The 14,023-nt window shown below is 36.5% G+C and overlaps 2 protein-coding genes across 2 annotated transcripts; one reads left to right on the forward strand and one right to left on the reverse strand.

Annotated features, from left to right (window-relative positions):
* Window positions 1-5,359: 5,359 nt before the first annotated feature.
* On the reverse strand, window positions 5,360-7,363 carry LOC120166812 (cytochrome b5-like). The gene is made up of 3 exons (XM_039176010.1): window positions 7,158-7,363; window positions 5,955-6,021; window positions 5,360-5,835 (listed from the first exon to the last, which is right to left on the reverse strand). The coding sequence occupies exons 1-3, from the start codon at window positions 7,242-7,244 to the stop codon at window positions 5,585-5,587; spliced, it is 405 nt and encodes a 134-aa protein (XP_039031941.1). The 5' UTR covers window positions 7,245-7,363; the 3' UTR covers window positions 5,360-5,584.
* A 599-nt stretch (window positions 7,364-7,962) lies between these two features.
* LOC120166819 (PI-PLC X domain-containing protein At5g67130) lies at window positions 7,963-9,936 on the forward strand. Its single transcript, XM_039176016.1, has 8 exons — window positions 7,963-8,246; window positions 8,326-8,448; window positions 8,531-8,662; window positions 8,755-8,853; window positions 8,940-9,243; window positions 9,322-9,545; window positions 9,669-9,755; window positions 9,851-9,936. Exons 1-8 carry the CDS (start codon window positions 8,145-8,147, stop codon window positions 9,893-9,895), a joined length of 1,116 nt encoding a protein of 371 aa, XP_039031947.1. The 5' UTR covers window positions 7,963-8,144; the 3' UTR covers window positions 9,896-9,936.
* The last annotated feature ends 4,087 nt before the right edge of the window (window positions 9,937-14,023 follow it).

Below are 14,023 nucleotides of genomic sequence, written 5' to 3' on the forward strand. Positions count from 1 at the left end.
CATGAAATTATAAACAAATTATACTATCAAAATCCAACTCATAAATATAGTACCAATAAGTAATAAATTAATTTAAAACATGTCTTCAAATTCAAAATCACGATAAACCGAACAGTAATAGCAAAAGTGTCATCATTATAAAAATCCGATATTTTAAAATAAGGTTTATGTCACCAAAATAAAGTCAACTTGCAAGATAAAACATTACAATCAGATATACTTCAAGAGTTATGTCGATCCTCCAAGTGCTCGAACCGAGGTATCTAACCAACAGTATCTGAAAGAGGAAAAACATTTTCGAAAGGTGAGCTAGGCTCAGTGTGTCCCAACATTACCATAAAATCACAATAGGTACATTAAACAAATCATAGTCCAGTAAATCTCACAAATTCGTAAAAGAGTTTAACTTTTGAAAATCATAGTTTAAACCCTTTTCTGGTACACCATCAGTAGTTCCCAAAATTATTTTCCATATAGCTTACTTTATGCACATAGCAAAAAGAAGGCCGACTTAAGGATAGGCTATGAAGCTTGTATCCTTAAGCCCAAGTCAATAAGTCCATATAGCTTACCCTAAGCACACAGCAAAGGAAAGCCGACCTAATGAAACATCTTGGGGCCCTCAAGAGTCACATTAGGCCCGTTTATTAGCTTGATCAGAGCTATACAATTGTAGTTCAATCCATCCCAAAATCAATATCCATATACCAGTCATCAAAGTCTATAATTCATCAACAATAAATCGGTGTACCAACAATAATAAACCATAGATTTCAATGTACCACATTTCAAAACATATAAAACCATTATGTAGTAAACAGGAACACACCTCGATAATGGGTTCAGATAGTAGATCTACTGATTGCTGGTTTCACCACGCTCTGTTACAGTTTTCGAACGGGTGAATACTGGTATACGTGGTTTAAGTGATCTAGAAGAGCTGGGTCGAGCTGTCGAACGATCCGGAGAGTCTCTTGTACCTTCAAACAATAATAATTAATCAACCCCAAATCTTACTTAATTGTTCAAAGCTAGAATTCTTAAGTATATAAGCATTTTTCGGGTTTGACTATCATTTTGGGGTATTTCGAGTCTGAATTTGGCCAAACGGATTGTGGAATCGGAATCAAGATGTCGAAAAACATAAAGTATGACTTTTTGAAAATTCAGATTCTTGGTCAAAGTCAAAGTCAACCACTTTGACCGTCGATTTAGAGGCCTTCGGGTTCGAATTTGGCGAAACGGAATGGATTCGGCACGTCAAAAACTATCAGGATATGAATACTCGAAAAATATTTACGGTCGTTTAAGGGTCGGTCAATGCCATTTTAAGTTTTGGTCAAAGAAAGTCAACGGTCACAGTCAACGGTCAACGGTCGGGTCGGGTCAAACCGGTTCAGACCGGTCAAACCGGTTCGAACCGGTCAAAACTGGTTGAAAACCGGTCAGACCGGTTTTCCAGCCCTCCACTCTCCCTACGGCGGCGCGTGTGGCGCGTGGGACGTCCTCCGGGGCCCTAAAAATTACGAAAAATTTTCTAAAAATTATTTTGAGCGATTTCGAGATACTTACAACAATCGGTTCAAATTTTTGAATGATGGAGAGCTCGATTTTAACTCGACCGAATCTATGACTGCTCCACCTCCTCACGCGCCACCGTCGACGGTGAACAAGGTTGACACCGGCGGACTCGAAACGGCACAAGGAACACGATGGTGCAGGAGGTGTCGTAAACAGAGCAACGATCGGCGGTGAATTTGAGATTTTCCCGGCGATAGAGCTAAAAAAACGTCGATGCTTTGACTTGAAATTCCCGACGTTTGGCAACGTTTCACTTCAATTAATTTAAGGGGATTGTTCCTGACTCAATAACGAACACGATGGTGATTTCAAAACGACGATCAGAATTCGAACGGCGTCGGGATCTAAGTCGGAAACCGGCGTAGGGGGAAGGAGATTTGGGGAGTGGTTTTCTGTTTTGAAACAGAAAACCACCCCACGTATATATCATCTAAAACTAAACCTCCAATTTCAATTAAATATTATTTTGTAAATATTCGGGTTGTTACACATTGTTTGCGCAGAAATCTCTGAATCTCCTATTTCTGTACTCTCCTCCATTGTCAAACCTCAACCGCTTGACTTTCAGATCAGTCTCATTTTCCACCATGGCCTTCCATTTTCTGAAGGTATCAAAGGCTTCTGATTTCTTCTTCAGAAAATAAACCCACATCTTCCTTGTAGAATCATCGATGAAGGTGACATAATATAATGAGCCTGCAAGAGATGGAACTGGAGATGGTCCCCATACATCAGTATGAACCAACTCTAACTTTTCAGCCTTAGGTGTCTTACCAATATTTGCAAATATGACTTTCTTTTGTTTGCCAAAGATGCAATCCTCGCATAGTCTGACATCTACATTCTTTAGATCCGGCAGCTTCCCTTTTGACAAAAGTGTCTTCATCCCTTTCTTGCTCATATGACCAAGCCTTTGGTGCCATAGGTTTGATTTTCCACCAGTATCTGCTGCAGTAATGATATTTTTTAAGTTTGAAGTTACATAGAGAGTACCATTCTTACCACGAGCAATTACGAGTGGTCCTTTGGTAATCTTCCATTCACAGCCTGAAAATGTTGTACTATAACCTTCTCCATCAAGCTGTCATACAGAAATCAGATTTCTTTTGAGACCAGGAATATGTCTCACTCTTGTCAGCTTTCAGGTGGTCTGGTTTGGCAGCTTTAGTCGGATGTCTCATTTTCCGACGATCTTCAAGGTTTCATCATCAGCTAGATGAACCTTCCCAAAATCACCACTGACATAGTTCTTTATGATTTCTCGGCAGGGGATGGAAAGATGCCCCTAAATCCAAGATCCATGATTCAATCGGACTGTTGACGCTTAGAATCATGGCATCACATGTCTCCTCTGTCACGTTGGTAGATTCCTGTGCACCGATATTTTTCTTCGGTGCTCGACAATCTTTTTTAAAGTGACCCTTCTTACCGCAGTTATAACAGGTAAAATTTTTCTTTCATGTTCTTGATTTTCCCCTTCTGGATTTGGATCTGCCACGATTTGAATTTCTTTATGAAGTTCTCCCTCTGGACTCCGTGTGCAAAACTGAGGAGGCTGATGCTTTACTCGATTCTGTCCGTCGAATTTCTTCGCTTAGTACTAGATCCCGAACATCGTCGAATTTCAATTTACTATTTCCCGACGAGCTGTTAACTGTTGTAACAGTAGCATTCCAACTATCTGGTAGAGATGATAATAGAATTAAAGCTCAAATTTTATCATCGAATTCAATTTCCACGGAACTCAACTGGATTGTGATTGTGTTGAGTTCATTTAGGTGTTGAGCCACTGATACCCCTTCCACCATCCGCAAATTGAACAATCGCCTCATCAAATGAACTTTGTTTGAGGTCGATGACTTCTCATACATACTGGAGAGAGCCTCCATAAGACCCGCCATGGTCTTTTCCGTTGCTATGTTGAAAACAACATTGCGGGATAACGTTAATCGGATAACTCCGAGGGTTTGTCTATCGAGAAGAGTTCGGTCTTCATTCTTCATGCCCTCTGATTGCTTTCCTGAGAGAAGTTGATATAGATTTTTCTGGTACAGAAAATCTTCAATCTGCATCTTCCAAAAGTCAAAGTTCGCACCATCGAACTTTTCAATTTTCACATTCCCTTCGTCTGCAGCCATCGCTCCCACTCGAATTTGGCTTCTTTAGATCGTTCTGACAATTTTCGCGAACCGCCGTGTATTAGAACACCTCTATTGACAAATTCGTATCGCCGACAAAATTTCACTATTCACGAAATTTACTATTCATGTGAATAGTAATGAATAGTAATCTCGTAAAAATTGACAAAATTCACAACCAAAAGCTCTGAATACCAGTTGTTGGAAAATAAACCGAGTAACGAGTAATTTCCCTATAACCAGATTAGTGAAAAAGCGAAATAAAAGCGGAAAAATAATACCCGAAATTGATGACGGAGTTCAACCAATTGTGCTTACGTCTCCAGACTACTGCAGATCTTTTACTAAGAGAGAAAATTTACAGGTGTTTACAAAACACTCACTACTCACAAGAAACTCTCTAATATTGGAAGAAATAAATGATTTGGGATGATTTTGATGCTAAATGAGCTAGGGTATTTATAGTTGAAGCTTAGGGACTAATCTTTGAAAATACCCTAAAATACAACGACTAAAATATAATTTAGCCATCTCAAAATTTTAAAACACATTAATTGCATCGAATTCGATGCATTAATATAGCAACAAAAGATCACTTCTTGATGATTTTGGTGGCCCCTTCTGCTCTCATTCTTGGACTTTCAACACCGAATGCCCGTCACTCCCTGCAAAGTTAGTCCAACCAACAAAAGGAAAGTTGGTATTGTTTTTGGACAAGCCAGCTGCATCAAAACTGGATGTTCTTCAATTTTATGAGTAGGAGGGTTTCGCAACCTGTTGATCCTCGTCCTCGATTTGATCTTGTTTCTTTTATATTTTATTATGGTGTTTCTTCTCTTTTATATTTGATGTGGGAAGTTTGGAATCCATTTTGTAAAGAAAGGAAAAAGGAATCAAAGTTGGGGTCTTGATGCAAAAGCTTCAGACATGGAAAATCAAAATATGACAATTTCCATTGTTGAAAGGATCAAAGTTCCATATATCTGTTCTATAGTAGGATGGCAAATAAAAATAAACACTTTAAATGAAAAGTGTTCTCCGATTACATTTATTAGATATGACAAGCAAAAGCTGTAGTTCCTATTGCTGGAGAAAAGGAAAGTATATATTCAGTGGAAGATCTCTTCAGTTAAAGAAGTGTAGTTCAATAAACTGTTCATAACAAAAGAATTATTGTACTGCTTCCAAAAAATAGCATATTCTAAGAAGATAAGATTTTAAACTACTTTTAAGCTTTATAAGAAAAATCCAACATTGAGTTGGATGTTTAACAAAAATCCAATCAATTATGTTCCAAAGATCAAAATGAATCTTTTTCCCCTCCCCCTTGCTATATTCTAGGATGGTACAGTCTGTTGTGTTTGCTAGAAGTTGAAGGAATTAATACTGAGAAAATCCTAAGTCAACAAGATTCAATTGATGCATTGGGTTTTAAGTCTAGATTTTAAAGGGGTAGATTAAACTAAGTTCACACTAAATAACCTCGAGTTCGCCTGTGACTTCCCTTTTGATGCCAACTAGTCAAAACCAAAAGAGGAAATGAAATAGTATTTTATTATTCAGGGTCATATACTCACAAAAATCACCATTGCTATATCTCCTCAAGCTCATTTAACTGATTCCAAAACTTAAAAGAGACCAAAATGACAATATATCCTTCCCCTTGTACTAATACAAGTATTTTCCCTGTTTTTCAATCCTATCATGCATGTATTCTGACGAAGGAAGGTAATGAATGAAGAAGCGCTACCTTCATATTTTAAAATTACCAATGGCTAAATGTTCTAAATCATTATCCATCTAATTATTCAGAATTTGGGGAAGTATTCCCTTTCAGCAGCCAATAGGGAAAAAATCAAATTCATTTACTTTCTTCGCAGGAATACGAGACCAGCCACCATGGAGAAACCGATGATTGCCACAGAAACAACCCAATATTGCTTTGTTAAATCCATGAGATTATCCGAGTAACTGTTAGTTTCCTTCTTGGAGGAAATTTCAAGCTCTGGGATGACTGGGATAGATGTGTCAAGCTCGCCGATGCAAAAGTTCTGCATGAGCTCTTTTGCACCTTTGCTGTGTCCAGCATCTTCAAACTCGTCCGTTGCATCTTTCCCTTCAAGGAAAATTATAGGAAGCATGTCATTAGAGGATTCATTGTTTCATAATCCAGACACTCTTGGAAGGAAAGCTTAATAATAAAAAATTATCAGTCAGGATGCATAAGAGTATCACCTGTTGCTGCAAGCACTACATCATCCCCTCCTGGATGATCATCCAAATAATCAGTAACATCATATACCTGTAAAGGGAAAAGTCACTTCATTTTCGATCAAGATAATAATTAATGGGAAGGATTTCATTTTACTATCATAATACAAGAGGATTAAACACTTTCTTGTCCTTAAAGGAAAATCAAGCATAAGTAATTGTCCATACAAGGTGTTAGGTCATGGATCTCATCACGTGCAACCAAAATTTTCTATAGACACAACAAGATTGATCCACACCTTTAGAATCATTACAATTATCCACATAATGTTCAAACACTAATGAGTCCGTCAGCAGCAGATGTCAAATTATAATGCAACTCCTAGGCTATTAAAACTAGTACATAAGAACTTCAAACTAGAGAAGCATTAATCAACCAAGAGACCAAATTCAACCAAGGGGAACAACTCTGACCCTGTGTCTAACTTCCTTAGTACTATTTGCAGGACAAAAACTGTGCCATTAGATGGCTACCATAGATGGGCATATGAGGCCACCTAAAATATTGTTGCAAGAATTTCTATTCCAAGTAAAACTAAGCACTATCAACAAAAATGAGTATAGTGAACAAGGAAGAATCCATCAAGAGATGACAAAATACAACACACTCGTTCTTCGTGAAAATGAATATCAAGCAACCGACTCAACATAAAATGGGGCATTATTATTTTTCCACTAAAATAAAAGTAGTGAATATAACAAAGCATATCATAACTTCGCACAAATATAATCACCATCGCTTCAAGCATAACTCTGAGCATCATGCAAATTCAAAAGTTTGAAAGGTTAGACAAAAAGGCCTAAAGTTGGCATAGTGTTAGCCAAGGACGAACCCGTTATTGGAATATCTAAAATATATGCGAATTTGAAATTTTCAGCCAGACCCCCTCGGTCCGTCCCTGGTGTTAGCCCAGATTGTGTTTTGTGTTCGACATTAATCTAGAAACAATTCCAGGCAATGTAAGATAAGGTATTCAAATACAAAGCACTAAAACGTAATAATGGGTATCAAAATGCAGTTTTGAACTAGCTGTAAACATAATCCATGAAAGGGGGATCTAATACAAGAAGCAAAACCATAATCTAAGGAGAGAGTTCATGACAAAAAAACAGATCTAATTGTAAACATAAAACCCAAACCAATAATTAAAAAGAAAAAGGAAAGACCTTGCCGTCAATAACGACCCAGCAATCCTCTTTGGTATTGTGCTGGTAGGCTTCTTCCATTGAATAAAGTTTCGTCAGAGTCGGCATGCTTTGAAATTGTTTCGCTGCTCTCTTTCAGATTCTTTTGGCGGCTGTCTCGGGACCGAAAACTGCTTATCTATAGACAAATTTGGAGCGTGTCGGGCACTCCTTGATTTGTTGACTAATGAAATTTGAAAGAAATGAGCAACCTAACAATGGCAGCGCACCACCATCAGCCCTATTGAGATGGCCGCTTGGGCCTTGGCAAACTGGTCCGACTACATTCAATGTTGCCTGTGGGCCTAATGGAATCGGTAAGGGGCATGAAAATATGCAGGGTATTTATATTGATTCATTTTGTTAGGTAGATCAAATTAAAAAATAGTTTGCGATAATAACGGATATTATTGTAATCAGTGTGAGTATCGTGATTATACAATAACGATTTCGTACGACCTTTTATTGTTATATAATGATCGCTATTTTAATAATGGATTACTATTTAAATCCTTAGTGGACAGTGTAGGTAAAATTTTATCCAGGTAAAACTGAGATACTGAAAGTTGGGTAAAAGGGAACTGAAAGAAGCTGTGAGTTTTTATCGTTTTAGACCTGGGAAAATATAAAGGAAAGTGCCAGGGACAATACAAAATGGGCTATGTTCAAATTTGTTACTTAGTATAGAAAGACAGTAAATATGACAGTACACAGTTTCCAATTTCGTCAATTACGAGATGGAACTATATAAATATTGTTCCATTTTCATTGCATTTTACACCCCCATGTCCATATCTGATGGTACAATCTTCCCTGGCTTTCCTTCTTTATCATTTAGCAATCCGTCCATTCCCATTTTCTCTATAGATTTTGCTCTTATTTGATTACTTCCCAAACACACCATTTATCCCCTTTATCGTATACAAATTCATCTCCAACACCCCCAAATTTCATTCTTCTTTTTTCCCAATGGAACATCCAAGAAATATGCCATTAATCTTATTTGCAGTGTTTCTGACCAGTTCTGCTGTTATGCCAGCTACTTCTGCTTGCTCTAATGGTCAATGCAAGGTTCCTACTTCTGCCATTTCATAATAGTTCTGCATTTGTTTTTAATTTTATATCTTAATGGTGTTCTTTTTAGCTGTAGCTTGGAGATGAATGTTCATCTGATGCAGACTGCCAATCCGGGCTGTCTTGCTTATCTTGTTCCGAAGCATTCAAAGGCAAGAGATGTATCCGATCAAAAGCTACCGATCAATTCGAGATTACGGTAACATTTCAGAAACAGATACCAAGTAATCTAAATGAATTCCATGTTTCACTAACATAGATTATCATGTCTTTGCGAGAAGAATTCTTTGCCATTCAACAGATATGCTTTTTTGACGACTCATAATTCGTTTGCCAACGAAGAAGAGCCGCATCATACTGGAATTCGACTTACCTTCGTAAACCAAGAAGACAGTGTAATGAAACAGTTAAATGTAAGAGCTTTTGCTTTTTTGTGGGAATCAATCATTTTCCCTGTAGTTCAGAATTCGCATTCTTGTTGATTGATTTCTTTTAAAACTTACAGAATGGAGTTCGAGCATTGATGCTTGATACATACGATTTCAAGGGAGACGTATGGTTGTGCCATTCTTTTGGGGGAAAGTGCCATGACTTCACTGCATTTGTATGTAATTCCCCGTTTGTTTTCATTTCATTTTTGCATCTTCATGGAGAAAGAAACTGATACCCCTTGAATATCTCTCTTTGTAGTGGCTTGCTATTGACACTCTAAAGCAAGTAGAGGCATACTTATCTGCAAATCCATCAGAGATTGTGACACTTTTCCTAGAAGACTATGTTGAGACCCCAAATGCGTTATCAAAACTTTTCCAAGATGCAGGTTTAATGAAGTACTGGTTTCCGGTCTCGAGTATGCCGCGGAATGGTGAAGATTGGCCATTAGTGAAGGATATGGTTGCCAATAACCAAAGACTAGTTGTCTTCACTTCAAAGGAGTCCAAGCAAGAAAGTGAAGGAATAGCATATCAATGGAACTACGTGGTTGAGAATCAATGTAATACCACTTCCTCAATTATTAAGTGAAATCTGTCTAAAATTATGGCATTCAAATACTTTTGTCCTAAAATTTCAGATGGGGATGATGGGGAGCATCTAGGAGAATGCAGCAAACGCGGAGAGTCGGCACCTCTTGATGACAAAACGAAATCTCTGGTTCTGATAAACCACTTCCATTCAATTCCAATCAAAGAACTGGTTTGTGAAGACAATTCAGCAAGACTTTTGAGTATGCTTGATACATGCCATGGAACAGCAGGCAACAGGTGGGCAAACTTTGTTGCGGTTAACTATTACAAGGTACACATTTCACCGGTCAATATATCGGTCTTCGATGAGTGGTTTCATAATCATACATCTGTGGTTTCTTCTCAAGTGAAATGACCTCTTTTTTTTTTTTTTGCTTGGGGTTCATTGTTGCAGAGAAGCGAGGGAGGAGGAGTGTTCCAAGCTGTTGACAAATTGAATGGCCAGTTGTTATGCGGCTGTGATGATGTCCATTTATGCAAGGTAAAATCACCAGAAGTTGCTGTAATTTATTGTCTGATTGAATGTATATATAGGATGAAAGCATATTCAAGTGTATCCATACTTCTTGATTGCAGCCTGGATCATCATCTGCAACATGTTCTGCAATTAAGGGCCAGTGAATTTCGTTTTCATCTCTTAATAACTTACATGGGAATCCAGAGGTTTGAGGTTCACATACATAATGTTTACATAATTCAAAACTACAAAACTTGAATACAATTGAATTATACTAATTACTTGAATACATAATTCAAAACTAACAAGTTTAAAGCTAGTGTATTCCTGAATTTCATGTATTTCCATATCACCAATTCAAAACAGAAAAAATTCACTTTTAGCAGACTCAATTGCAGACCAGAAAAACCATGAAATTGCTGCAACATTCACTTAATCCCCACAACTGACTCCAACTCTCCCATTGTTAAGATTTTTAAATCATCAACAAAACTCAGATGGGGTAAAATATGAAAAATCCTACTTATCCTCCATTTAAAGAGTCTGAAAATTTTGAGCTTGAGATGCAACCTCTAATCCATTTGACAAATAAATCTGAAAATCCACTTGCTTCAAGGACTGAAAACAAAATGCCAATTTTGATAACCAAAAGTGTTTTTGTAAGTCTATCTTCAATGCACATCTTGGGGAAAGAGTGGTCCTAACATAGCCTTTAACAAGTTCATGTGCAGGTAAAATATTTTCACTTATGCTTCTGCCTACGAAGAAAGCAATCTGATTTTTGGAGATGATTTCAGGAAGAAAATCACTCAATCTTGGCACCAAAATCCTTGTGACGCACATAGGCCTAAAATCCTTTGTATGACTCGGACTGGGCTTTTTAGGGACCAAAACTAATGTTGTAGCATTAAAACCTACTAACAATTTACTGGTTTTAAAAAGATGCAGCACTGCTTCTGTTGTATCATCCCCAACTATGTTCCATGCTACTTGAAAAATAATAATGGCATTTGTCCCCATTTTGGGCAAACATTGCAGGTTTTATCAAAGATTCATGCACCGGAAACGTGTTTTCATAGAAATCATGTTTTCATAGAGCAATCTGGACATAATTTTCAAAGATTCATGTATTGGAAATTATTTAAAGTTGATGTACGTTACCTTAGTAAGTGCACACACATAATATTCTTCACAATTTCAAAAGATATAACATAAAATGATATAGCACCAAAGATAAGATACACACCTATTTCAGTGTTAAGCGGCTCTTGAATCACATAATGTGAGCCTTTTCTCTAATATTAGTCGAACTAGGTTCAGCATGGTCTAATCTTACATTGAAAGAATATGATTTCTAGTCACTATGAACCTAAATCATTAATCTCAAACAACTTAACCAACAAAATTTTATTACTACTTAAACACTCCTGAATTTTCTCAAATACAACTTATGCAATTTGATTCATTATCAATTATTAACGATAAAAAAAATCAATGTTCAATGATCAACGAGTCTTTGATCAAGTTACGAGTTAAACCAAATTGAGTTATGAGCCTCGGATCAGTACAGGGTCTAGTTTAGAAGAAGTGAGCATCGTTTCTAATCTAGGCATTGGGCCCAAATAGAGGTGATACAGAATGGGAACATGCTTTAGTGTGGGCCTACTGCTAAAGGCCTTTAGGGCCGGGTGATGATTGTTTGGGCATTGGCTCAGGGCGAGGGTTTGCAATGAGACAACAACTAGGGTTACTGAATGGGGCTCAAGCGGTGGTGCAATGGCTAATATGATAGAGCCTCAATTTGCGCAACGGTGGGTTGCAATCTACATTGAATCAGGGGGAAATTAGGTAAAAACTTATCAAATAAAAAATGTGAGTGACCAAACCTAGGGCAATGCCACCATGTGAACTAGAAAATGATGCAAGGTGGAGGTACGATGAATAGAGATGTAAAACGTGTTGCGTTCTTGACGAAGAAGGCTAAAGGTGAATCGATTTTCGACGTTTGAGATCTTGATCAGAGTAGAAGAGATGAGCGACGACAGAACTTAGAAGGGTGATGGGCAGTACAAAGGACGACGTTCATGACTTTGATGGCGACAAACTAGAAAAGACGATAATAAAAAGTTGGTTAGGAACAGAGAGAAAATTATAGGGTAAACTCCCAATTATTTAGGATCTCTAAACATACTACATAATTTTGCGTGCTTCAATTTATCTTTAAAACTGTAATCATCAATTTTCAAAATGAAAAGTCAAAAGCAGACTATACCTGCTACCATCATCCTTGTTTCCTGCAGAAATTTACACATGATCAATTTATAATTTTTTTATGTTGAAATTATGTAAAGTTTAGCTATAAAAAAGCCAAACAAAAATGTATGAGGGGGGACGATTTTAGTAAAAAAACAGTGGGCTTCTTATCCCATATTCGAAGAGAAAAAAATGTGTAAATTAGGGTTTTTTCCTCCCACGCTAAGATGAATACAAACGCATGTTTCTCTTTTTCATCGAACAAAAGCAATCCACAGAATCAAAAGGGATGTTATTTTTAGTTTTCATTCTCCATTGCTTTCATAATTTCCTTGTGTGTGCATGTGTGTTTCGAAATAAATAGGAAATAAAAAAAATAGAGAGGGATTGGGGAATTACCTGGTTTGTGCTAGCGTTGATGGAGTCTCCTTAACTCCATTTCCTCGCCGTTCAGTTTCCTTTGTCAAAGAATAGGGGTGAGGTTTGAACCATAAACCATAAAGAAAAGAAAACCCAAAAAGAGAGAAAAGAGGGAGAGGGAAAGAAATATTCACGAATAAATGAGGCTGGGAGGGGAAAAGTAAAGTTATTTTGGGTTTTGAGTTAACTACACACTGGGTCCCCAGATTATAGGTGCTTTCTGTTTTGATCTTAATGGGTAAATCGCATCTCAGGTCCTCCCAGCTTCAACGTGTTCTACACTTTAGTCACTATTAGAGTAAAATCATTTTTAAGCTCCTCGTATTTCAGCTTCTTTTGCGCAATGGTCAATTACTTTGTTATTTATTTCGAATACATATATTGATTTTAATAATTTTTGAATTTAGTCACTGTTTATTTTTTATTTAGTTACTAACTTTTATTTTTTTTTCATTTTAATCACCGTTATTTTGTATTTATGTAATTAAGTCTTTATTTTATGTTTATTTTATTTTTTATTTTTAATGTTTCTTATTATCTCTTGTTTTAATTATTTTTAATTGTTTTGTTTCATAGTTTTAATTCTAAATTTAGTTTTAAATTAGATTAATATTCGAATCAAATTTAGAAATTAGGACGACACTGTAGTTTTAATTAGGGAGCAATTTGAGTCGAGTTTTCGCATAAAATGCCCGATTACTCGAATCGATTGCTCGAATTTTAAAATTTATTAATAATTAATATTTACTAAAAAATCTAAGTTTAATAACTTAGATTAATTAGATTTCTAATTAGTCCCCTAACTTTAGAAGTTGTCGCTTAAGGTCTTTAAGCTTTTAATTCTTTTAGAACTCGATATTTTAGATCTTGACTCTTTAGTCCCCAAATTTTGATTAGAATTTTATTTTTAATATAATTAATTAGGATTAATATTAGAGCCTACGTTTTTTAGATTTAAGCGCCTAGGTTCCTTAATTTTCATAATTTGACACCTTAAGTTAGAAAAAACCTTAATTTACTTTTAGTTTAATTAGAATGAATAAAATTTTGTCTGATTGCATTTTATTTTAACTTTAAGGCACTGTTCACTTATTAAGGAGTTAATAGTATATCCTCCGCGATCGTGCTCAGTGGGTGACTACTGGTAATTCCCTAAATAAGTTGACATCCTTTTCAAAACCACATCATGTTTTCTAAAAACGAGGCAATGTTCGGTTATTAGACACAATAGTTGATCTCCCGCATTTACGCTCGGGAGCGAATATTATCGGTCTCAATAAGAGAATATCCTTTTCAAACTCTACATCCTTAATTATTTGTAAATTAAATAAAGATCGAACTCAGAATTTCTGATTTTAAATATAGGGTTACCAACTAGGTACCAATTTTTGGGCGCTTGTGGGGGTGTTAATCCTTCCTCACGCGTAACTGACTCCCGAACCTGATTTCTAGATTTTTACAGACCCCGAAACTAGGTATTTTATTAAAATAAGATGTTTTATTAAAATCACCCGGTTTTTGCGGTATTCCAATCGCACCTTAAATGATTGGTGGCGACTCCTCACATTTCGAAACGATTTTCAAAGAGAAAACCCCCGAGTCGGTATCGATCTTTCCCC

Source organism: Hibiscus syriacus, unplaced genomic scaffold (genome assembly GCF_006381635.1).
Source record: "Hibiscus syriacus cultivar Baekdansim isolate YM2019G1 unplaced genomic scaffold, ASM638163v2 tig00003041_pilon, whole genome shotgun sequence".
Lineage (NCBI taxonomy): Eukaryota > Viridiplantae > Streptophyta > Magnoliopsida > Malvales > Malvaceae > Hibiscus > Hibiscus syriacus.

Excerpts from the sequence above, each read along its gene's own strand:
- LOC120166819 (XM_039176016.1), top strand. The coding sequence starts at position 8,145 with ATGGAACATCCAAGAAATATGCCATTAATCTTATTTGCAGTGTTTCTG. Across the intron at positions 8,854-8,939 it reads GCCATGACTTCACTGCATTT|TGGCTTGCTATTGACACTCT; the intron begins GTATGTAATTCC and ends CTCTCTTTGTAG. Across the intron at positions 9,546-9,668 it reads TTGCGGTTAACTATTACAAG|AGAAGCGAGGGAGGAGGAGT; the intron begins GTACACATTTCA and ends TCATTGTTGCAG.
- LOC120166812 (XM_039176010.1), bottom strand. The coding sequence starts at position 7,244 with ATGCCGACTCTGACGAAACTTTATTCAATGGAAGAAGCCTACCAGCAC. Across the intron at positions 6,022-7,157 it reads GGGTCGTTATTGACGGCAAG|GTATATGATGTTACTGATTA; the intron begins GTCTTTCCTTTT and ends TTCCCTTTACAG. Across the intron at positions 5,836-5,954 it reads TGTAGTGCTTGCAGCAACAG|GGAAAGATGCAACGGACGAG; the intron begins GTGATACTCTTA and ends TTTTCCTTGAAG.